A 26,037-nucleotide genomic window follows, 5' to 3' on the forward strand; every position below is an offset into this window, starting at 1 on the left:
CAAAGACTATATAGAAATACGATTCATTCACATTCAGTTATGAATGGGAGAAACTGCAACGCGCAATATGGCGGAATACGTCCCGCCTTCTAAGTAAAAGAGCCAATCGCTAATTGATAAATTCATTGCGTCACTGCAGCTGCCGTTAGAAGCTCCGGTTCCCATAGAAACCTGAGACTCGCGCTTAGGACTGCACATGCGCGTTGGCTAGTCTAGCCTGAAAAATAAGCTTTTTTAAGGCTATTTGAGCATAATTAAGAAACAACATTTACGGAACAGTTCATGTCAGATTTTGTTGCTGATTTGAAATATGTTAATTGTGAGTTCGCCAAGCAGTTTTTGAGAGATAGGACTTGGTCTTGGATGCCCGAAATCACCTGCCCAGAGGTGTTGCAAATATGGCCGCCGAGTGAACAGACTTTCCTTGAAAGCACATACATAAGATCTGAACCGGAAATGATGCAACCTGTTTTACAGAACAGGAAAAAGTGTTACACAAATCCCCCATTCGATTATTTAAAACCTGTTTGAACTGATTTAAAAACAAACAAACAAACAAAAAACAAGTGAATGTCAAAATGTATCTTATTGTGACCTCTAGTGGCGAACATGAGTGCATTAAATTTATCTTGTGGTAATATTAATATAAAAATATTATATATAAATATACTATATTGTTGTTGTTGTTGTTGTTGTTGTAATACAGTAACAATATATACAAATCGTATAAGTTATTATTAATAATAATTGTTTTATGATAATGTATTATTAATATATTAAATGAATCATAATAATAGTAATATTATACACCCTTAAAAAAGTTAGAAAAACTTGTTTAACATTTGTGAAAGATGATGAACCCTAGTGATCAATAAACCTGTTCGACGCTTCGACACAAGATGGCGCGCGAGCTCCAAACATCTCATATTGCGTCAGTGCCGATACACGAACTAGACTCCTCACAGGTCCAGAACTTTTATTAGACCAGGACTGTGTATTTTGATACGTGGTGTGTGATTCGGGAATGACATGCAGCTTTAAATCGGTTTGTCTCTGACTGACTCAAGGACAGTTTAATCCTGCTGGAATGCTCGAGTGAAACTAGATCCTCACCAGCCCGTCTCTTTTCACCCTCACTGTCTTTGAATTTATCCCTGCTGAAAAACAGTTCACATCATGCTCAAGGTGCAGTAGCCTATCATTATGAATTATAAAAAAGCTATTAATACTACTGAAACAGTTCTCACTCTGTTTGGGTTGAGTTGTGGAAAAGCTTGAAACTGTGAGTGCTATGTTGCTTATAATGCTTGCAATGTAAAACACTGCTGATAGGAGATCATCTGAACTACAACTAAAATGGAAAGGTACACATTATACTGCTGAACAGCTGTTTCAAATCATATGTGAACTGACCGAACAGCAGGAATGCAAATATCTGCTTTGTAATGTTTCAAAATTATTGCATGCTGTGTAAAATTGTCAGAGCTGTATACTGCAGTTCTGTGTGTGCTTGTATGTGCCAGAAAGTCATATTTACATAACCATGTATGCACTCTGATAAGGATTATTGCTTTTACTGTTGGGAAAGAGCAGGATATTCAAAACATCACATTTGAATTGCATTATTTGCATTATGATTACATATTAAATTCACATGAGGTTTTAATACATATTAAAACCTCATTTGAGCTGAAACTATGTAGGATAAAAATGCATACATTCTTAGTAAAGCAACTACAACTATTTGACTCTCAACTGCACAGATATACATGAAAAAGTGGTTGTAAGTGAGCTCATCCACATATGAGATGGACACGGAGAACAAAGGTTTAAAAGTGACTGGAGGAATGGGGTCTTATTCTACAAACCCACCATCAATAGCAGTTTCTGTACATCAAACTAGCGCTGATCTTCATTCATACAGGCCATGAACTCAGATCAGATCGCCTCTCCCTCCTGTAATTACTCTCGCGGGGGAACAGAAGAGAAAGAAAAACGGCACATCTGTGCAATTATCCGTCATATCAGCGGTCTCAGAGAACATTAAACATCCAGCCGATCCCAGAGGTTAAACCACCAGCCAGCTGCTGCGTTCAGAGACCACTAACAGAAGGAACTGCTGCTGCTTCATTTGTGGTTCAGTATAAAGACGGTTTGTAGCTTGTTGTTTAAACTGGTAATATGCTTTTGCAGTACTCCCTGTCAACCACCTAGAACACCTTAGCAACCACATAGCAACTCCCTGCCTTAGCAACTGCATAGCATCTCCCTGGCAGCCACCTAGATCAACCTAACAACCATTTAACAAATCCTTGGCAACTCCCTGGCAACCACCCAGAACACCCTAGCAACCACATAGCAACTCCCTGCCCTAGCAACTGCATAGCATCTCCCTGGCAACCTCCCTGTCCTAGCAACTACATAGCAATGCCCTGGCAATCACCTAGAGCAGTATAGAAACCACATAGCAACTCCCTGGCAACCACCCAGAACACACTAGCAACTCCCTGCCCTAGCAACTTCATAGATTCTCCCTGACAGCCAGCTAGATCACCCTAAGAACCATTTAGCAAATCCCTGGCAACCTCCCTGTCCAAGCAACCACATAGCAACACCCTGACAACCTCCCTGTCCTAGCATCTACATAGCAATGTCCTGGCAATCACCTAGAGCAGTATAGCAACCACATAGCAACTCCCTGGCAACCACCCAGAACACCCTAGCAACCACATAGCAACTCCCTGCCCTAGCAACTAAATATCATCTCCCTGGCAACCACCTAGAGCACCCTAACAACCATATAGCAAATTTTTGGCAACCACCTGGCAACCTCCCTACCCTAGCAACCACATAGCAACTCCCTGGCAACCTCCCTACCCTAGCAACCACATAGCAACTCCCTGGCAACCTCCCTGTCCTAGCACCTACATAGCAATGCTCTGGAAATCACCTAGAGCAGTATAGCAACCACATAGCAACTCCCAGGCAACCACCCAGAACACCCTAGTAACTCCCTGGCAGCCTCCTAGAAAGATCCTAGCAACCACGTACAGTAGCAACTCCTTTGGCAACCACCTAGAACACCCTAGCAACCATATAGCAACACCATGGTAACCACCTAGAACACCCTAGCATCATAACAGTTTTGCACAGATAAGCAAAACTCACATTTTATTCCGAGTCTACTTCATATCTATACAGAGCAGATCTGATCATACATTGTCCCTCTTACTCAGAGATGCCTCACATTCCCAGGCCTTACTTGACACACTGAATTCAGCACATGCATGTTTACACTCAGTGACTCATGCCTTATTCTTCATGTGTACAGCAGCATTACACACAACCCTCAGAGCGTGACGTACAGGGTCACACGCAACACGTTATCTGTGTTACGCCGCCCAATTACAGAGCAATTCACCTTCAGAACAGCTGATTTATGAGCGCGGCTGTCTGTGTAAATGCTGCTTGTTTGCCACTGTTATCTGTGAAAGGAGTGTCATTACATCAGATCTCTCTTTTTAAAATTCTTCCAGATCGGGTGAAGAGGGTGTAACAGATAAAGCAGCTTAAAGGGTCATTCTGTGAAAACAAGACGTGAAAACAGATGGAAACTGTTTGCATGGTTCATCAATGTTAAATATCAAGCGGCGCTGACCAGAGGATCTCACAACCTTCAGCCCTTGGCCAAATATAAAACCATGAAACTAGTGCACACAAGCCACTTTATTCACTTTATTCAAATGTGAATAATAATGTGAATAATGAATGCAGAATGTTTCTTTTGCCCGATAATGTGGAGGGAAAAGACAACACTTGCTCTGTCTTCCTGTTTTGGATTCACTCCTCCATGGGCTGAAAATGTCACATAACCTTTGACCTCTTGACAATGGGCCTTTCATTTCTTTCTTGCAGCTTGCTTGTGCCGAGAGAAATGTTTCTTTTTCCGCTTTCTTATAAACATCCACTGTAATGTCAAGGCCCATAACTTGAGACACAGAGCCCATAAACGGAGAAACTCCTCTGTCTAGAATTAAAGCAAATCTAGGTTCCAGTGTAACACGTATCCTCACATACTGAGGTTATGTAACGCTATGACCACAGCTTTTTAAATGCTTGTTATGTAAACACAATGACTCTACAGGTGCAAAAACTATATATATTTGACTCTATATTCTCAACAATGCCATATATCTATGTTTAACAGGACTTGGCTTTTCAAATATAAATCTTACAACTGTAATAAGTCAAGGGGCTTCTGATTCAAAGGCAGCAGTTTATACACATTTGAGTTTATGAATCATTTCATATTTCAGTTTGACACGTAGTCACAAAACATCCCAGTTTGATAAGACAACATTTTCAGTGAAGGATCTTTTTCCAGCTCATTACAGAGGTTGTCTTTGCCTGGCTCGGTCTATATCTTTAACCAATAAGTCATTATGTGGTAAATCCTGTCAGCTTTAGTAACTTCTCAGTCAGTATTGAAAGTCCAGTCAAGAGTACAAAAAACTTATTTAAATAGATAATTTTATTACAGAACTGACTAGAATACTTTATTCTGATTATATATATATATATATATATATATATATATATATATATATATATTAAAATATTTGTAAGATATGTTGGTTTGTTCCAGACAGACTGTCTGTGTATCAGTAGATTTTTCAGAGCCACTTTCTGCAGGTTGCATAGTTACACCAGTAGGTGGCGACAAGTGACTGTATTATAAGTAAGTATTGAATCATTCAGTGAAACGATTCGTGCAACAGCACTGATTCATTCATCTTTATGAGTGAGGCTGTGTCCGAAATTGCCCCTATACCCTTAAATAGGGCACTATTTGAGGAGACAGCAATTTGTAGTGGTGTCCGAAACCATAGTGGACGTTATCGAGTGCACCCATTCAATCCCACAATGCACCGCAATAACGAGTGTATAATCGATGCACGCTTAACATCTGAAGAACACCCATAATGCACTGTGAGAGTCTCGCGCCAAATGAATTTCCGTGTCTGACCAGAAGATGGCACCCGCAGCTGAATCATCTATCCATTTTCCAAATCGCTAGTCCAATGTGGCTACAGCGTAATATCATACAGGTATAAAATACTTTTTAATTGATTATTAAATTGTTTATTTGAGGTTTATACATAGTTTCCATGACAGAGGCCAAGATTAATCTTTTCATTACTACTAGAGCTGCCGGTATGCTAAGTTTCAAATGATTATTAAACAGCACGTACAAACTATGCAAAAGCGGCAGCCCTTCCGGTGCAGTGTCCGAATTTACTCACTCGTTTACATTCACTGCTTCAAGTGAACTATATTAGTAGACTAATGTAAAGAATAGTGAATAAGGGTATATTTCGGACACAGCATGAGTCATTGAATCATTCACAAAACGGAGTCATTAAAAAACACTGATTCATTCACTAACGAAACAAGTGACTGCCTTTATGAATGAGTCATTGAATTATTCACGCAACCAATTTGTGTAAAAACACTGGCTGCATCTGAAATCTTAGGCATGACTTTGTACCTCATGAAACTGATTATGGACAGACTTCTGAGGCAGCGCGACGGTTTAATGACCTACTACAGCAAAATAGCGCGAGTTTTGGTGATAACTACATGAATATTTAAGTACTACAATAGTAATTTCTCGCTAGAAATTACATCAAAAGTGGAAAACAATGGTCAAAAACATACATTTACACACAAACTGACCACCAACTGCAACTTTCAGACGCCATCTTTATTTTTTAGCTCAACAACTGTAACAGAATGGAAAGCACAGGATTGTGGGATATCAAAGGCAGTGAAGGATACATTTATGCTGCCTTTAAAAATTGATCAGATGAAGGTATTACAGGAGACAGAAAGTGGATAACTTTGGATTCCGACGTGCCTTGATGCCTTCCTACCCTTGGAATGGGTCCTCTGAAGGCGACATTTTTAAGTTTTCGGATGCAGCCACTGAATCACTCATGAGCGAAACACCACTGCTGTTGTGTGATGTTCAGTTTAATCATTCCAACAACTTCTCAGAAACTGCCCAAGATGTCGCTGCAAGTTCTAACATCATATATGTTATTTAACACATATATTTATATTGAATAATTTTAATAAAGTTTAAGTATTTTTTTTATTATTATAATTAAATATGTATTACTATTTTTTGTTTTATCATATATAATGATTTGTTGTATTGTATCCTTGAGTTAACTGTCATAAAAATCATTTATTTTTTCTAAAAACATACAATCACAATTATTGAACCAAAACTGGGTTAAAAATGTTTTAAAATCAAACATTTTATCGAATAAAAATAAAATATAAAAAATTAAAACAAAACCAATGTAGCAAGATATTAATAATATTATATTGTGGGTCGTTTGTGAGGGTCCTTAGGATAGTTGCTCGCTCGCTCGCTCGCTCTCGCTCTCTCTCTCTCTCTCTCACACACACACACGCACGCACGCACACACAAACATTGCTGAGAGGCAGAAACGCGTCAGGTCACGGCATCAGCTCTCAGAAACTCTTTAAACTTTAAACGTTTAACCCGCGCGCGGAGGACCGGAACTCTTCTCGCCGCCCGGGTGAGTGTCTGTACGGGATTCATTCGCTGTGTGTTCAGGTTTTGAGGATTGTTTTTCTCCGGTTTCTATGGACTCAGGTCTCGAGAGGTTTTAGGACTTTGAGCTGCACTTGTTCCTCTGCGGTGGATCATTTACAGCAGGTTTCTTCCTCCTCTACACTACAATAAACTTCAGTTTTACCGTCCACAGCTGTTTGTTCGCGTTTAATGGCTGGTTAATTTAGTGTTTCTTTGAGTTTTGTTCAAAAACAACCGAACAAAAGGAAAGTATTTGCTCTTTTTGAAAATATCAAATGCTCATTGGCTGACAGCGAATATGTCGTCTTTTGTCGTTTTTTTAACTGTTTACATAAGTTAATTCAAACTGGGTTAACCTGCACGTTGGGTACTGTTTGGTTTAATTGTGTTTTTATTTATGTTAGTCTGGCATTATAGGGTCATGTGGAGGTCTGCAGTCAAACGCGCATAAATTATCCTAGACTTTTCATCTAAACAACAAAAGAGTCTTGTAGCTCAAACGAGACTTCAACAGATTTTTTTTTTTCTTTGTGCATTTTTTAGTTGAGAACTAGTCAGGTTGTGCAAACGCAAATCTATGTACGCAATGCAATTGTATTTAGTGAACATGGGGCATGAACATCAATTTTGAACATCAAAATTTAGGTTAAAGTTTATATAAATGTATGAGGTAAAGTTTTAATCACCCTTTTGTTGTTTTGTAGGTTAATTTAAATGGTCATGTGACATGCATTAACAAAAAAGTAATATAAGTAGTAAAATATTACATGTAGTCTCTCAATTAATGCATGTAGTTTAAACATGTTTAAAATGAAACTATAGCATGTCAGTGCTTGACATTTAGACTATAAAGAGTATTTTTCAACAAAGTTCATCCATCTTTGTCAGTTTGTTTAAACTGCATAAAAATGTTTGGACTGGAGAAAGAGTGTCTCTTTCGTGTCTCAGAGCAGGTGCCTGAAGGCTGTCTAAAATAGAAGCAGGTAAAAGTGGCTCTTAAGTGGAAGAATATAGCCTGCTGTGAACTGTTGGCTGTCAGCGGAGGGTTATCATTAAATGCCGTTGTGTCCATGACCTCTTGACCCCTAATGCCTAAAAACTGACCCCTGAAATGATAGAATTTATTCTTTGCTTCAGGGACTACTTGGTCTTTTGCTACAAAATGTGTTGAGACTGAAATGATTTAGCAAATTTGTTATATGATAATGTTATTAAAAAAAATAAAAAGCATTCTTATTGCTAGAGCTAATTCTTAAAGGGGACATATCGTGAAAATCTGACTTTTTAAGTGCTGTTTAAGTGCTATAATCGGGTCCCCGGTGCATCTACCAACCCAGAAAACGTGAAAAGGGACAACCCTGTAACTTTGATTTTGGTAAGCCTTTCTCTGCAAGCATGTGAAAAAACGAGCTGCTCGGATTTCGCTCCCCTTGTGACGTAGGAAGTGGATCTTATTGTAATATTACCGCCCCTTAATCTGCACGTTTCCACCCACAGCTCCGCCATTTTGTTTTCGCAAGCGAAAACGGTGTAGCAGTTCTAACGCCATGGCAAAAGTTTGAGCAAAGCATGCTAACTGTTCTGTCGTTGGCTGCACAGACGAGCACTGAACACTATTTAGAGTCTCGATAGTTTGGATAGCCTGCAAGTTGACCCCAAAAGATATTTTGGAAAAAATATTAGACCATTCACAGCATTTGATAGCAATCAGAAACTTTAGCGTGGTGTGTATGGCTCTGTTTGTCAAGGTACGCTATGTATAGTGGGCGTCCATACGGGTTTTGCACCCGTAAAAGATTAACATGATGGCACATGCTAGTTGATAAGTTGAATCAACTCCACAGCAACTACATAAATTTATCCACTAACCGTTCAGAAACGTCTAGTTTCATTCTAAAAGTTGTAACTTCTTCCTGAGTCTCTCCATCAGTGTCGACTCCGGTTTGAACAATGTAAGGCTGAACACCGTTACTGACAATCCTCATTTTGGCTGCGTGAGATTCTCCAGCTTTGTTGTTGTTGAGCAACCGAAGCGTGATCTGTTAAAGCTCCGCCCTCTTCTGGAAAGTGGGCCGGGAGCAGCAGCTCATTTGCATTTAAAGGTACACACACAAAAACGGTGTGTTTTTGCTCACACCCAAATAGGGGCAAATTTGACAAACTGTAATAAATGATCTGTGGGGGATTTTGAGCTGAAACTTCACAGACACATTCTGGGGACACCAGAGACTTATATTACATCTTGTGAAAGGGGCATTATAGGACCCCTTTAAGTTTAGAGTTACTACTACTTGTACTTGTGTTTTTGCATTTATCAATTTAGCAGTATTTATAATTGTGTGCATTTTCTACAGATGACCTACAGCATTTAATTGGATTATTTGACAGAATTATCAATTTTGTTGGATATATAAGTATCTCTAATTTTATAAATACAGTATATACTCACGTAGGGCGATAGTATATACTATATAGCAACGTCACAACTGTTTGATTGTTTATATCGTCACAGAATACCCAGCTCTAATCTGCTAAATGCAACTATAAAGCATGAAGATATTATAAACATCAATCAGGATTTTTGTAAAGCTGCTTTGAAACAATGTCATGAGGTCATGTGACAACAATGTAGCATATTATTATTTGAAATGCCTGTGTGCTGTTTCACATACTACATTTTAAAAATAGTAGGCAGTATACACAGTGCAGTAAGCTAGTAGTTTATTCTGAATATAGCCTTGATCTTTATATGTGCTGTAATAATTAGAGCAGATGCCATTACTCGCCTCCCTCCCCCCCGATGGGTTCATTGATATTAAATTAGTCCCTCAGGACATTTTTAATGAGGAAATGATCCTATGAGTGGGTCGTATACCGTATGTTCATCTAAACATGGTTTATGTCGATAACACAGCCAGACAATGACCCGCCTTCATTGAACATGATAGAATCATGTAACCCAGATGAGTTGGCACCGGGTCAGACGGGTACCCAATATCCCTGTGAACCGAACACCAGCGGCCAGTCGATAAACAGAACCGGCCTTTCAGAACAAAACCTTTGACATTCAGACCTATCTACTGACTGGCTTGTGTTCAAGTGTTGTTTTAAAGGGATAGATCACCTGAAACGTTTTGTTTTCAATGATGAATTTTTATTTTTGGGTGAACGGACCCTTTAATTATTTAAATTTAAACATCCTGATTTAAAAATCAATGCAGCGATTGAACACCTTTAGACTTAGCAGGGGTCTCTCATTAGTTCTGACCTCTTTCTACAAGCTAGTGAAAAGTGACCTGATCTAAACCCTGCATCGATGCCCTAACCGCTCTCCGACCCTGTTTTAATGCTCCGTCCACATTGTGGATGCTGAAAAAGACTCGTCCACGGCATATAATGTTCCTTCACTTTAAGAAACCGCACAAAAGTGCCACTCTTGAGTTTGTGAGCCGAACACAGTCGTGCTTTGTGTCCCTTTGCCAACATCCCTCCATCTCCCAGAGGAGTGTGGAGAGAAGGATCTGGACAGATAGGAGGACGCCCTTATTCTGTTACCTTTCTGGATACTAATTACCCCTCTAATCTGACCACAGGCTAGTTTATGTTGCCCCCAACACCTGCACAGGTCTCAGATCAGTCGCAGGGTTTCTTCAGATAGCTGCTGTTAATAGTTTCTTTCTTGAAAACACACAGTGATAAGCAATGCTTGGTAATCGATAACAGGACTGAATGATAATGATGCCCCGAGGCCGGTGAGAGCGTTATGGTCCAGTTGAGAGGCCAGTGCTGTGTTGTCTCTGCATCTTACCTTATTAGTCATGCACATGCAATTTTATGCCTTGCAAACTGGTTTTGTGTAATGTATTGAGTGTTGTTGTTGGAAGCAGTGCTATTTTAGTATTATTTATAGTATTTATTAATCTTCAATACCAAGTCGGTACTGAAATGTTAAAAATGTGACTCTTTGAGTGCTGTTGAGCGGATTCGTAAACACCTCTGATTGGCCACTGCGTTCACGCACTCAACAGATATGTCTGTGATTGGCTACAATGATCAACGCTTCAAATCATGTTGTAAATAGACATCAATGACGCTCTTCACTGAGCGCTTACACAGATACACACGTGAGCGTTTGAAAGAAGGCATCTATTTGCAGACCGGTCCCGCTTTCAAATTCAAACGCTGCTGTGCGTTGATCATTGTAACCAATTACAGACATATCTGTTGAGCGCATGAACACAATGGCCAATCAGAGGTGTTTACGAATCCACTTAACACTTATCACTTTTTTTTAAAATTTCAGCACCGACTTTGTATCGAAGTTGGTACTTTTGACAACACTAATTTTGAACTACATTTATTTTTTTCAAATTTAATTTTAGATTGTTTAAATTCATTTTTTTTATTTTAACTTTAATTTATTTTTAATTTCAGCTTTAGTGATGTTTTAGTAATCTTAGTACTTCAACTTAGACTTTTATATAGAGATGCACTGATACTAAATTTCTCCACCGATACCGATTATTCAGAGTGATATCTGCCGATTCCCGATAGTTTGGGGGTTCTGCCTTTTATACCTTCTTTTAAATTAATGATAATTTCATTATAATTAATAATTAATCATTATATTTTAATTATTATATTTTGAAAGAAATGCAAATAAAAACTTTATTCTCTCCATTTCGTTCACTTGATTCAGAGTAACTGGTATCAGTTATAAACAAATGCATTACTCAAATTAATATTAACACACATTAACTAAATTCTGAAGATTAATTTTATATTTCTTAACTTTCTAAATGTTATTAATTCATATAATTACTATTAATATTGAACATCGAACTGGTTTCTTAGCATTTTCTTTAAACAAATCACAAATTCAGTGCATTTTCTTGCCCTCTTTTGATCGACAGGATATATCGGCCCTGACTATTGGCTGATTTTAAACTATCGGCCGATAGTGTGAAAATTAGCTTTTATCGTCCGATACGATAATTGGCCGATATATCGGTGCATCTCCACTTTTATTTATATATTTGTGAATAACTTGCAGCTATTATTGCAAAAAAGTTTACTTTAAAAAAATACTGTTGTGTTTACAGAAAAACACTGCTAGCTGTGGTAGCCAGAATAATTCAGTAAAATTACAGTAAAAATGTAAACATATTTACAGAACAACCTGTACATTTTAGTTTAAAACTGCATTTTACAAAGAAAAGCTTTAAACCTTTAAATCCAACAGCATATATGTACATAACTGAAACCAAAAACTAAGAAGAAACATAATTAATAAAATTAAAAATCATCAATTGTGAAGTGCCACACACAGGAAATTCAGTACACTGCTTTTAACTGTAAATTATAAGATGATTTGTTCTTTTTACTTCAAAAAACAGTATATTTAACAGTATTTTACTGTAAAATTACACAAAATGTAAGGTTATTTTTTTGTGTATATATAGTACGCTTACTGTTAACCAATTAGCCATCACATTTTTAGTCTTTTACATCTAAAATTACAATCATTTTTACAGTTTAAATAAATATTCTGTACTGTATATATAGCCTACTACTCTTAAAAGTCTCTTCTGCTCACCAAGGCTGCATTTATTAGATTAAAAATACAGTAAAAACAATAATATTGTGAAATGTTTTTACAATTTAAAAGAACTGTTTTCTTTTTGAATATATTTTAATTTATTCCTGTGATCAAAGCTGAATTTTCAGCATCATTACTCCACTTTTTGGTGTCACATGATCCTTCAGAAATCATTTTAATATGCCGAACATTGTTGAAAGCAGTTGTGCTGCTTCATATTCTCGTGGAAACTGTGATACATTTTTTCAGGATTTTTGGATGAACAAAGTTCGAAAGAACAGAATTTATTTGAAGTAGAAATCTTTTGTAACATTATTTACTGTCATGAGCTAATCAGCCATTTGATGAACTATTATGAAGACAATTTTTTTTCCCTTCATAACAACATCCACTTATGAATAATATATAATGAATCCAGAAACAGAAGTAAATGGGGTAAATTTGAATTTCAAGTTGACTTAATGGAGAGTCAGGTTGTGTCGGGTCATGTGGGACTCATGTGGGATGGTCATTTTTTAATCTTGGATAACTAAAACAGACTCATTCCAGAGATAATCGATTTATCGGCTGATGGGAAGGCCATTCCGGCTGTTTGGAAGCATCTCCATGCTGAAAGGACTCATTGTGTTGGATTGACTTGATTTCTCTTGCGTGCCACGAGTTATCGGACACGAGTGCTGCTTTAGACCAGATAACACTAATGCCAGCAAATTCTTTCCTGGGAAACGATAATGATTATTTGCATTTACAGCAGTGTTTGTCCATGTAGCATCAGCACCTCTTTCTCAATTTAATTTAATGAAAATGTTTTTTGTGTTGTTTAAGGAGTGAAACAAGAATCTTCAGAGATTAAATATTTCTAAAGGGAGTGTTTGAAAAGAAACAAACTGTTTTGTGGAGGAGAGGGAGCAGCCAGTGCCTTTAAAAGTTGGCTTGTTTAAATCATATTGTGTTCAAGAGGCCGTATTCTACATTTCTGTTGCGTTTTTCTTTTCCCTGAAGCTAGTCAAGGTCTCTTGCACCAAAACAATCGTAATTTAGTTGAACATGATCATTTTCCGCCCTCTCTCTGACCTTCTCAACTTGCGAGCTCTATTCCAGCTCTATTCCATCCAAACTACAGCTCTCAAATCTCATTCACACTTACTTTCTGTGAATTACTTTCAAATATGTCAGATTGTGATCATGCACAGAGTTATTGTGAATTTTCATAAATGCAATTAAGACTTAATTAAAGAGCAGAAGGAGCTTTGAATAGTTAATATTAGAGTATGTGTACAAAGTAGATTAAACTCTTATTTGAAAAGACCTCTTCCGTCATATGATATCAAATTTGATTGAAACGTTTGCAGGATCTTTATCTTTGCTTTGCTTCTGTTTTATGAGAATCCTGTGACTCTCAGATGGAGTGGAGATGATCAGTTAGACCATGTGTGATGTTGTTACCGTAAACACACTTAAATACTCATGGGAACAAAATACAAAACGACATCTACCCTCATGGTCATTCAGGCTGCTCAGGGTTTATTGTGTTCTGTAGTGTTAAACTGTAACATTATCCAGTGTTTTAGAATGTTCCAAATGTTGAGTGCAACACCCTTAAAGTGCTTCTATCGTTCTATTTTAAATGTTCCTAATTTTGTTTTGGAGTCTCCTACAATAGATTTACGCGCACAAAACACTTTAAACTTCAGCTCTTTTCTCTCTGAAACGTGTCTGAAACGGTTCGAACTAAGATTCAGTCTCTCTGAACCCCGCCTTTCCATAAGCCTACTCTGCTCTGATTGGTCAGATGGTCCATTCTGTTATGATTGTTTTAAACTTTGCACACCTCATCATAACGGGCACTTTAACAGAGACTTTAATATGAATGTATTAATGCATGTTTGCATTTGCATTGAAAACAGGATTTTCTTGCTCTTTTGTTTGCTGTAGACATACTCTCACGTTCACAACTCAAAGCTAGCCAGTCCATTCAGAACAGAGTATCACCCTTTAGTAACACAGTCATGTAGTTTTGCAGCTTTATACTTTTCAATAAGATGTCTATTGTTTGGAGGCTTGTTTTATTGCAGAGCTGATGTCATTTCAATGATACATAATCCCTTTACAATCAAAACAGGAAACCGAGTCTGTGTTCGTTCTTCCAGAACGGTAGTTTCGGAGAGAGAAGTTATTAATTCAAACCGAGCCAGCAGGTACAAAGAAAGACAAGCTAATTAAATTTGGAAAATGATTGGCATGTAGATGAGAATCACAGTTAAACCAATGTACATGCACAATTTTTTTTAAATGCAAAGACTATTTGTCATTCCTTCATAATGCCCTGAATGATCTGATGTAAAGTAACATGAAAATCTGTTTAAAAAGGCTTTGAATTTGATCAAATCTAGGGATGCATGATATATAAATTTGATAGATAACCAATTTTATAAATATGTATGAACTTTTTTTTTTATATAAAATAAAATGCATAATGTATTATATTAAAAATAATTTTGTATTAAGGGAAAAACAGTGTTCACATTGATATTTACATTAAAATTTGGGCCATTCCATGTCAAATCAACCAGAGGTTTTGGACCAATTTACTCATGGAGCCGCATTAAGATCTCTGGGAATGAACCATCGAGGGCCTTTAAAATGAAGATACCAAAAGGACAGTTCGTTATGAACCAGAATCTAAAAGGATATTAAGATATCTTTAATACTTCTTCAGTTACAGGCATGCAAACTTGAGGCAAAAAAACACAAGAAGTGCTTTTTTTCTACCATTTTTGAACTGTCACCGTTGGCATATAATGAAACAAAGATTGCAAAAGTCAACAGATTTTACTAAAAGACCTACCAATCTCTGTGTTATAATAAAATAATGATGCTGACATCTTTCTAAAGTCATTTTTACACCCCTGTAAATTGGCTCCAAATCTCAGGTGAAAATTGTCACTTTGACCCCCTCTACAAAATGGTAGATCACTCAGTAAATATACATCTGTGACATTTAATATTTTGGCTTTCATCACTATTTATGTTTGTATTTCAACAGAAAAAATATTAACAAAATCAAAATTTTAAAACAAAATTTAATTTAATTTTAATGTTTTATAGAAACAACTAACTTTAGAGCATTTCTATATTGATTATAGATACTTTTATATAACTTGACATACTGTTTGAATTGGAAGAAAAAGAAGTGCAGATATCTGCTTCAGATATGAATAATTTAAAAATGTGATAATGATATTGTGAAATCACCACTGTGCTCTGCTTATGTGCACATTTATCATCTTTTTTTCTCACAAATGCAGATCATCTGATGTCCGTGTGCGTGCATCACATGGTCTTCAGACTCGTGTTTGACAAAAGAACTAGCTAAATTCACACATAGCAGTTGTGAGATCAGTTTAAGTTTTGTGTTCTGATCAGTTGTCGTCTCTTGTGCAGTGGTTAAATTTAGGATAGAAATGCGATAAGTGTGGATCAGCTTGAAACCAGAACTCTTCCCAGCCCTGGTGAGGAGCCGACCGGTCCGTCTCAGTGCGTTATGGGCACTCTATGACCCTGTAAACAATAGAAGACACACACTGACCCAGCCCCCTCTGTGCATTGATTATATTCTGCTGTCAGCAATCTCAAGTGTGCTCTGCGACACACACACACACCCGCATGCATGCAGTGGCACCAGCTGATCTGCTGTTATTGTTTTGCACCTGTCACAGAGGCAGGGCTTCAAACGGTGTGTGTGAGCGTGTTATAGTCTGACATTAATATTTAATTGTTGCTTTGACAGAGGGTGAATGTTGAGGTTAAACCGTCTTGATTTGGGAGATTTTTTTGCATGGTTTTGACATTCGGCACATGCTTTTCTCAGAGAGAGAGAGAGAGAGAGAAAGGGGGAGGTTTGAACGTCTTCTCATCTCCGCTCGCTCGTGTTCAGACCTCCACAGCCAGACAGAAACATCAACCTTTATGACACCCAGAAAATTGCAGATTTACTCTAAATTATACACACGTCTCAAAGGAAACAGACACGTATGAGACCAGCAGACACTCTGAAATGATTCTCGCTTGTTTTTTTTTTTGCATCTTTGTGGATTTTGTGGTTGTCTTCCCTGAGCTTTAGAGCGTCTGACCGGCACTTGGTGAGTTTAAGTAACGTTTCTTGTATTTTTTGGATGTTATTGGATGGATATTGCTAATTTTAATAACATATAGAGTAGACAATAGATCAGTTGAGGAATACACATTTTATAAGTTCTGTTTTTTTTGTGGTCTTCTCTGAGCTTCAGAGCATCTTTACCGACACTTGGTGGGTTTAAGTAAGGTTTATTTTTTATTTTATTAGAATACTCTGTTTTATAGGTACTGTTGACTCTGTAGGCTTCGTTTTAAAGTGTGCTTCTTCTCTTTTCATGGTGCTGTAGCATCGCTATTACAATTGCTCATATTGAAGATTATTATATTTGGGTCATTGAATAAGGTTTTTAAAAGTGTAAAAAAACATAATGGAGAAATAATTAATTTTGAAGTTTTATTAAGTGTTAACTATGAGATTATGTGGTTTTTATAATCAATTAACACTGCTTTTATCATTTTTTTACAAGATGGACAAAATTTGTCACCAAAAAAGTCATTCGGTTTAACCAAAATTTGTGTTTTACCGAATGTCACTTTTGGTTATACCGAATGACGATATTTTCAAACAATGCTAACAGGCTGATATCTAGTTAGCTAGCAAAAGGACAGTCAAAATTTTTATATTTAGTACGATTTTTTAAAATATTACAATATTTTCCATGTTTTATAGCGGTTGTACCGAATGACCTGATGTTTCGGGACATGCATATGAGTGAGTGAAAACATGTATTTTTCAAATAGTTAACAGAGAGTTAGTTACTTTGCTTCATGACCATGTGGTCCTTTGCAGGTGTCTGAATGATGTCACATCCTGTCACATGATATTGACTGCATGACTTGATCCAAAATGGTCCCTTTACATTGGTTACTCCGAATGATATCAATGAAGATTTTTCATAACAAAGCAACGACTTCTACACATAATTTTAATACCATTGATATATGATGTTATAAAATCATGCCAGAATAAAAAATATATACATTTATTACATTTTAAGATGTTTTAATCACAAATGAAATGGCTGTATTGGCCTTTGGACGGTTAAACCGAATGACTTTTGACACTTCAAAATCTTTAAAATACCTTTATATGTTGCAAAATATAACTGAAATCTTTTGGATTCAATAAAAGAGATCTAGTTGTACTACCTTACATACTTTGGATGTCATATCTTTGTTTTTTATTATTATTAAAGCCTTTGGACAAAAAAAATGACCTGTCACGTCATTAACCCATTTACATGCATATCCCATCATGACTCCTCAAATTCCAAACGAACCAACCTGAACACCACCTGCAATAGCCTAACATTATGCTAACAAGCTTTGCAGAAAATGGAAAGATCTAGTCTTGTATTGTCTGTAAAATCCTCCTGACTGAGTTTGTGTCTGTTCGGCGTGTGTGAGAGCCGACCGTAATGGCATTGTGAGATCAAAGCACACACGGTGTTTCAAGACACATCTGTCCGATTTCAAAGCGCACAGGGCTCATGGGTCCCTTCAGAGTGGACATCGCATGTGTGTGTTTTAGTGTCAAAATAAAAGTCCCTCTCCCAGTGCCGATAATTAAAAAAAATCGGACGATATATTGGCCTTAAGTTGGCAATATATCTAGCAAACCTTAGTTGACATAGAAAACCCGCATGATTTGAGGAATCATTCATGTCTGGAGCACAAACGCTGCAGGGCGATGCACACATTAGAGGTTTGATCACATAATAGTGATGCTTGACTTGGCAAACTTAGATCTGTGCATTTGGTCTTAAAGTGACAGCAGCCTAATAAACCTTCTGCCATCTTTGTCATTAATGTTAGTCAAACAACAAAAGACAAAGAGAAAATCCTCAATGCTCTTGACTGAATCACTTTGAATCTTTAATAAGAATACTTTTATATTTAATTCATGCGGTGAAAACTATGTATTTTTATATGATTATTCAATTTCTGTATTATTTCTTACTACATGTTAAATAATCCTATTAAACTAAACCACTGTACAGAGACACAAACAAACTGTTCAAACTGGATGTTCTCTCACTCTTTCATTTGTCCTGTTGTTGACAGTGGAGTATGTCAGAAAGTGAACATGCATCTGTCTACTGTATTCAGTGTAGACAGCGTCAACGATTATAATGGCTTCTATTTGCGTTTAACACGACGCAGCGCTCAGATCCAGTGTAGGCAAATGTCAGCTGTTAAGTGACTGAACGCCAGTGGGTTAAACTACTAAAATGTGTCAAAAAATCATGGGAAATTTGAGAAATCGTGTCATGATGCTTTTAAGTTTCTATTTCAGGGAGGAACCCTGGTTGCAATCTTTTTGTAATGACTCAAGTTTTGGATGTAAACAAAGTGGCGCCTAGTAAATGAATACCTTTACAATGCATATGGGATCTATTGGGAGAATTTGATTATGGCTTGTGTTTTCCGTCTGCTTGCAGATTTATACCCTGGTTGAAGCACCTCAGGTTCTTGGAATCATTGTTGAGGAATTTCATACCCTCATTGGAAACTTCTGGATATATAACAATTGGGTCGTTACACCATATTGTGGAAACCCACAGAACTGGAACGTTTGCACATCATAAATGGTCCATTCCAAGCGTCTCCTGATTCCTAAAGCTGTTTATTGAAGGGAAAAAAAGAAGCATTTGACCTTTAGTGGCCCGTTGCATTCTGGGAGATCCCTACAGGGATCGATGAGACAGTCGTAACCGCCCGTCACGTTTGGGTAATTAGCTGCCATTGTTCTGAGGTGAGAAGGAATTTGGGTCTGTATAGAAATCCAGCGTTGTTTCCAAACCATTGGTTCAAAGCGGAGATGTTTGACACATGCAAATGAGCAGTGATGCATAATTGTCAGAACATCTCAATTAATCCCTGATGGGCCATTGTCTAATCTGATGGTTGAACCTGTATGTTAAACTGTGATTTACACTGTCTGCATAGCTACCATCATTAGCGTCTTTGTGCGGTTGTGTTGTGAGTTTCATAAACCCTAATGAGGAGAAGTCAGCCAGACGACTGCCATACGTTTGTCTCCCAGAGGACTTCAGTGATGTCTCAGACTCAAGCCTCGAGGCGGTCTGGAATCGAGACCACGTCACAACTCGCATCTCAAATACGTCCTCTAGAGCCAATTAAAAACCAGTTAAACATATTAAAAAGATGAAAAAAAGTTTTTAAGTGATGCTGTTATATTTATAAAGTTTCATTGGTTTTAAAATTTGCATTGTTTACTACAAATATTGTTGGCTCCTTTGTTCCTCTCTTGTAATTCACTTTTATATAGAGAGATTAATACTGTAAGGATGCATTAAATTGATCAAAAGTGGCAGTTTTACTCTCTTTGTGATCATATAAATGCAGTTTTGGTGACTTCTTTCAAAAACCAATCCCAAACTTTGGAATTTTTGTGTAATGATAATCTAGTTTTCTTCGTGTTCCTAGTGTAGCTGGTGTCCTTCATTGGCTTGATGTTGCATCTGTTGACATACTGAATCATTTATGAAGCTGACAGTGTGCTGCACTTTTAATCTGTTTTGTAAAATCACCCTGTTGCGCTCGGATCTGTTCAGATATTAAGTTGGTTCGAGCACGAGGGGAATTTGCAACACATGCACATATGTAAGATATTGATCTATTTCTTTAGCACCAATGATTTAATTAGCCCTTCTGTTTCATCTGGGTCTCTATTAATCTATTTTTCGCTAATGAAAACGCTCATCCCTTTGTGCTGGTGATGGAATCTAATATTCCTGTCGGTCAATAACATCTCTTATGTTCTCTCTCCACGTCACTGGATTCCAGAGTGCTTTCCATTCGTTCTCTGTGGTTCTGCTGTCGCCATGGCGATGGAATCCCCCACCAAGCTGGCGGAAACCCCTCTCTCCTTTAGCTGAGGCTAACTGACAGCGAGGCAGCCGTAGTTGTGTGTATCAACCTTGTGCCTTTTGTTTGCAAGAACAGCTTGTGTGTGTGTGTGGAGTTCAAAATCTATTTTATTAAAAAGTTACCATAATATCCACCATAATATTATATTAATTGTTGCTAAAAAAAAACTGTAATAACTTGGTATTTGTCAGTGTTGGTCTACAAAGCTATTTGTTTAATTAGATTTCTCTGTAGCGTCGCTTGTTTTGTTTTGTTCAAATGCTATTTTATTGGTTAACTTGCAGGTTAGTGTTGACATGTTATTGTGTGATTTGGAAATGCAGCATTCACTAAGCCCAAGACAAATTTCCCCAAGGGGACAATAAAGTATATTGTATTGTATTGTATTGTATTTCAGTAATCTAGTCTTTGGTCCCGTGGTCATCAGCCAACTGTTTTGAATCAGAATTATGATGCTTAATTCAAGGATTCTTTGGATTCGGATTGAATCACTCTTAGGAGTTGGAATTAATTGCTTTGTACTTGGGAGTCGGATTGAATCGCCCTGTTTTTTGGAGTCGGATTGAATCGCTCTGTTTTTTGGAGTCGGACTGAATCGCTCTGTTTTCTGGAGTCGGATTGAATCGCTCTGTTTTTTGGAGTCGGATTGAATCGCTCTGTTTTTTGGAGTCGGATTGAATCGCTCTGTTTTTTGGAGTCGGATTGAATCGCTCTGTTCTTGGGAGTCGGATTGAATCACTCTTAGGAGTTGGAATTAATTGCTTTGTACTTGGGAGTCGGATTGAATCGCCCTGTTTTTTGGAGTCGGATTGAATCGCTCTGTTTTTTGGAGTCGGATTGAATCGCTCTGTTTTTTGGAGTCGGATTGAATCGCTCTGTTTTTTGGAGTCGGATTGAATCGCTCTGTTTTTTGGAGTCGGATTGAATCGCTCTGTTTTTTGGAGTCGGATTGAATCACTCTTAGGAGTTGGAATTAATTGCTTTGTACTTGGGAGTCGGATTGAATCGCTCTGTTTTTGGGAGTTGGATTGAATCGCTCTGTTCTTGGGAGTCGGATTGAATCGCTCTGTTCTTGGGAGTCGGATTGAATCGCTCTGTTCTTGGGAGTCGGATTGAATCGCTCTGTTCTTGGGAGTCGGATTGAATCGCTCTGTTCTTGGGAGTCGGATTAAAATGCTTTTGGAGCTGATTCGTATCGCTCATGGGAGCCAATTCGAATTGCTATCATGACTCGATTTGATTCACTCTTTGGAGCCGATTCGTATAGCTCTTGGGAGCCGATTCGTATAGCTCTTGGGAGCCGATTCGTATGGCTCTTTGGAGCCGATTCGTATGGCTCTTTGGAGCCGATTCGTATAGCTCTTGGGAGCCGATTCGTATAGCTCTTGGGGGCCGATTCGTATAGCTCTTGGGAGCCGATTTGTATAGCTCTTGGGAGCCGATTCAAATTGCTGTCATGAGTCGATTTGATTCGCTCCTGAAAACCAGTTCAAATTAGTCTTGGGAGCAGATTCTTTTCAATGAATCGGCCAAATGTGTTAGCAAAGCAGTCTGAATCATTCTATTTGTTGATCCTCTGAATTGTATGAAAAGAATACGATGCACACAGAGTACTAGAACAAGTATCGCACAGTCCAGTGTACTGAACTTGAACTTCCATTTCCAGTGTGATGAATAAACCAGAAGTCTTGTATTATTTCTTTCTAGACTCATTATTTGATCAGCCTGCCAAAAACTTGTCATTTTTACACAAAATTACATTTAAATATCTAAATAACCTTGTTTTTGTGACTAGACACCACTCACTAAATTAAAAATAATGAGGTCATGTGACAATGTAGCATACTACTGTTTGAAATTTTCTAAGGAGTAGCAACCAGTGTAAAGTACATACTGTGCAGTACGTTAGTATTGTTTTCTGAGCGCAGCCTTTGTGTGTGTGCAAGTTCAAATATCTCCCCCTCCTAATCTGAAAGTCCTTGTGTCCTCTCCACAGATCCGTGAAGAGCTCTCTGCTCCATCTTCAGCTGCCTGAGACGTGAACCTCAGAAAGACTCTTTAATGAATCAGTATTCGCCGCTCGATGCCATGGCGTTCAAGTGAGTAGTTGTGTGCTTTTGCAGCTATATGTTGAATGCTTCCTCTGTTGTCCTGCTTGTTCTCCTGTATGATCTCAGTCCCTATCATCAGGTTAGCAGGGCTGTGGTTACGTCTTCAGGCAAACGCATGGAAAACACTGGCATATAAAGGGTCTTTTCTCCGAGGGCCCCTTGGAGACGTTTGGCATTTGCATGGAAGCTGATTTGCATTCCATCTTGGTCGAGTTTTCTGATGCTGGATGCTTGTTGGCTGCTTTCTTGTTTTTCTGTTTGGCCCAAATTCCTGTTTTCTTTCTTTATTTCTCTCTTTCTTTCCTGCTTGCCTTTGCCAGTTAGAAGACAATAAGGAATGAAAATGATGACCGTCTTCACTAGGTTTGGGTCAGCTGAGGATGTTTTGAAAGAATTGGACACCAATACAGTGGTTTTTTCACAGTGCTCTTTACTGTAAATGTACTGTATTCAAGTAGCATTCTGAAACGTGTCAGAAGCAGAAAACAATTTATAAAGAAATGCAAGTATATGTTTAGTTTGTTAAGTGGGATTAAGTTCACTCTAAAAGAAAAAAAATACTGTTAAAAACAACCCAAGTTGGGTTAAATATGGACAAAACCAGTGTTTTGGTTGTTTTGACCCAGCGGTTGGGTTAAATGTTTGATCAACGTTCTGGGCAGTTTTATTTAACTCAACTATAGTTTAAAATTAATATATGGCTGGCTTAAAATGAATTATATAATCAGACACATAATTACCAGAGGCAACAGTAATAATCAAAAGGTGAACATTTACTAATAAGCAATTTAATAAATGTTTATTATTTCATTATTATTTAACCCTCTGGTGCTCTTCATGTGTTGGTCAAAATGACCAATTTTTTTTTTTTTTTTTTTTTTTTTTTTCAATGAAATTAATGTACTATATTTTACTTCGATGATGTTTTTTTATTAAATTTTTCATTTTTAGGGGATTTTATGGTACTAAATTATATTTACGCTGTAGTTATTATCCATTTATTCACTTTTTGAGCACAGACCTGAAAATGAAATTTCCAACTTAAACTGTCATAAATTTCGAATGCTTTAGAGCACAGACTTAATTTTGATCTCTTTCCAAAGATGAGACTTGGCAAATTATTACTGAAGTGAAAAAAGTTTTAAAACGTTATTTTATGTTTATTGTTATGAAAAATGCACAAAAATACTATTTTAAATTTTTATGTTAAATACATATTTTCAAAAACACATTTTACTTTAAAACTGCAGGAAAATCAAAACCATAAATCTAAACAAGTTGTGTTCCAAATTTGAGCTTGATATCTCAAAAAATGAGCTTTCAGTAAGATTTTGTTTGGCCGCAGTACCAAAAGTTTCCACTAGATGAAATTAGTGACCGCGAGGAGCACAAGTGTGACTATTTTATCAGGACCATTTAACCTTTTCGAATCACACATTTTCTTTGTTCACATAACAAATGCCAAAACATTAACGAAGTTTCGTACCATTCCGATGAAGTAAAAACTTCTAAAAAAACAAAATGTTAAATTTTTCAGTCAAAAATGACGGAAGAGCACCAAAGGGTTAATAAAATTATTAATAAATGTTCATTTCCAATCTATTTTGGGTTCATTTTAAGCAAGCAATACAGTCATTTTTAAACAATAGTTGAGTTATACAGGAGTACAGGCACACAGGAGATTTCACTAGATGACTTGTCTATATTTGGACAGAATTAATAGTTCTAGAATGATTTTGTTGGAGAGTGCAGCTGTTTATAGTACAACTGTAAAATTACAATACTAATATTTACATCCTAATTTGTTAATTTCCAAATGAACTATTTATGTATTTAGTATGTTTTTGGCCTAATATTTCTCTTAATGATCATCAAAATGCTTAGAGTTTGCTTTCTGATTTTTTTTATTTTTTTTTTTTTTTTTTTTTTTTTTTTTTTTTTAAGCAAAGGCATTGGAAAACTTTGACTCAATTACATAATCAGAGAAAGTAATGAATATTTAATATTCATGAAAATAATGTAATGTATTATTTGGATTTGCAGCAAAGTGCCTCTTACTTGCTGGTTCTTGTGCCTCTTATAAACGTGATGTTGGACTCCAGATCAGCAGAAAAATCCGGATGGCAAATGAAGTTGTCAGTCAACGCTGACATCTCTGTTAGTAATGGACGGATGTCAGCCGTCTCTCCAACACAAACTACCGCTTCCATCCTGTGCAATGACTCTTGGAAATTTGGACAGACAGCTGAAACAGTCACATCATTTAATGCAGTTTCCCTGATTTTCTTGTGAATAAGCAAATTGTTTGTAGCCATTATTTTCTAATGGTGTCAGCAGTCCTGCTGTTCCTTTTTACATGGTGTTTCAGTTTACGTAAAAGATTTTGAGGATACGTCAAATAGAAATGAGGATAAATACATTTTTATTCGGTAAAGTACAGTACAATATGTTATTAAGTAGAGTAAAGTAACTATATTCACAATGCAGCATGATCTCCATTTCCTTATTGCTATTATACAAAGTTTAAAAAAATATAAAAAAAAATCTATTAAAATGGTATTTTATTATTGCTTGTCATAATTAATCACATTAATATCAATATTAATTATTAATAATATTTATATAAATTAGTAGAATAATATTTATATAATAAAAATATTATTATTATTATTATTATTTATTAAGCAAATCTGGCATTATTTGAACACAATTTGAGATTTTACTATGAAAAGCATTGAGATGGTGAGACTTTCAGTTTTATCATGTCTTTTTAAATCAACAACAACTGCAGAGGTAGATTCATCCTCGAAGACTTATGGAAGTGACAAGCTTGTTGACGAGTTGTCGAAAAAGATCAAAGGTAACCTAGCAACCAGCGCGGGCGGCTGATCGGAGGCCCCCGGTTTAGCCGTCCTTTGTATCGCCTGCGCTTGTGAGTTTCGTAGCACAATTGTTTGTGTGGAGGAATGATAAATGTGCTGCCAAAAAGACGTAAAGAAAACACGGAGTAGGAGAATGAGGGATGCTCGCTGTCATTGGGTCCAGAACAAAGACACCCTCTACACAAGACTACTTGAGATTCATGTCTTTCTGAATGCATGTCTGTCTTGTGTCTGAGTTAATATTGACAGAGTTTTTTTTTTACTGGAGGACTGTAGTGACGACTGCTTCATTTTGTTCTCTTTTGCTCTTTGTACGACTTGTTTAGACAGTACAGTTATTGAATGTGGTTTGTACACAAAAAAATGAATAGTTCAGTTAAACTGTCATGTCATCATGTCATTCCTAACCTGGATGACTTTCTTTCTTCAGTAGAGCACAAAAGATGATTTCCAAGTTGAACAAACTTAGTGACCATAGGCTGTCAAGATGTATGATAAATGTACCATAAAAGTTTGAGTCAGCTCTGATCAAAGTCTTCTGAAGTGATGGGTCTGTGTGAGAAACAAACCAAAAATACTTATGGTGCTGTTTTGGAGCTCAACATCCTCTGGTCACTGTATTATTTATGGAAAAGTGCAGTGTGGAAATGCTGCCTCACTTCTGCTTTTGTGTGCTGTGAAAGAAGAAAAAATTATACTATACTATATGTTTATATCTGGTTGAGTTTATAATTAAAAAGGGTTTATCTGCTTATAAACCCAGCACACAGTTTGGTCTGCCTGGAT

General features: G+C 37.0%; 1 protein-coding gene across 6 annotated transcripts in view; it reads left to right on the forward strand.

Moving 5' to 3' along the window:
• Positions 1-6,449: 6,449 nt before the first annotated feature.
• sema4d (sema domain, immunoglobulin domain (Ig), transmembrane domain (TM) and short cytoplasmic domain, (semaphorin) 4D) overlaps positions 6,450-26,037 on the forward strand; it is a 73,079-nt gene continuing 53,491 nt past the window's right edge. For 2 of the 6 annotated variants that reach the window (XM_051878026.1, XM_051878020.1), the window contains exons 1-2: positions 6,450-6,611; positions 22,255-22,357. In XM_051878026.1, the coding sequence (XP_051733986.1) occupies positions 22,342-22,357 (16 nt within the window). In that variant the 5' untranslated portion in view covers positions 6,450-6,611; positions 22,255-22,341. Of the gene's footprint in view, positions 6,872-15,318; positions 16,370-22,252; positions 22,358-26,037 lie in introns of those variants that run through there. The other 4 variants (XM_051878025.1, XM_051878021.1, XM_051878023.1 and 1 more) reach the window with 4 other exon arrangements.

The sequence above is a fragment of the Ctenopharyngodon idella genome, chromosome 21 (assembly GCF_019924925.1).
Source record: "Ctenopharyngodon idella isolate HZGC_01 chromosome 21, HZGC01, whole genome shotgun sequence".
Classification (NCBI taxonomy): Eukaryota; Metazoa; Chordata; class Actinopteri; order Cypriniformes; family Xenocyprididae; genus Ctenopharyngodon; species Ctenopharyngodon idella.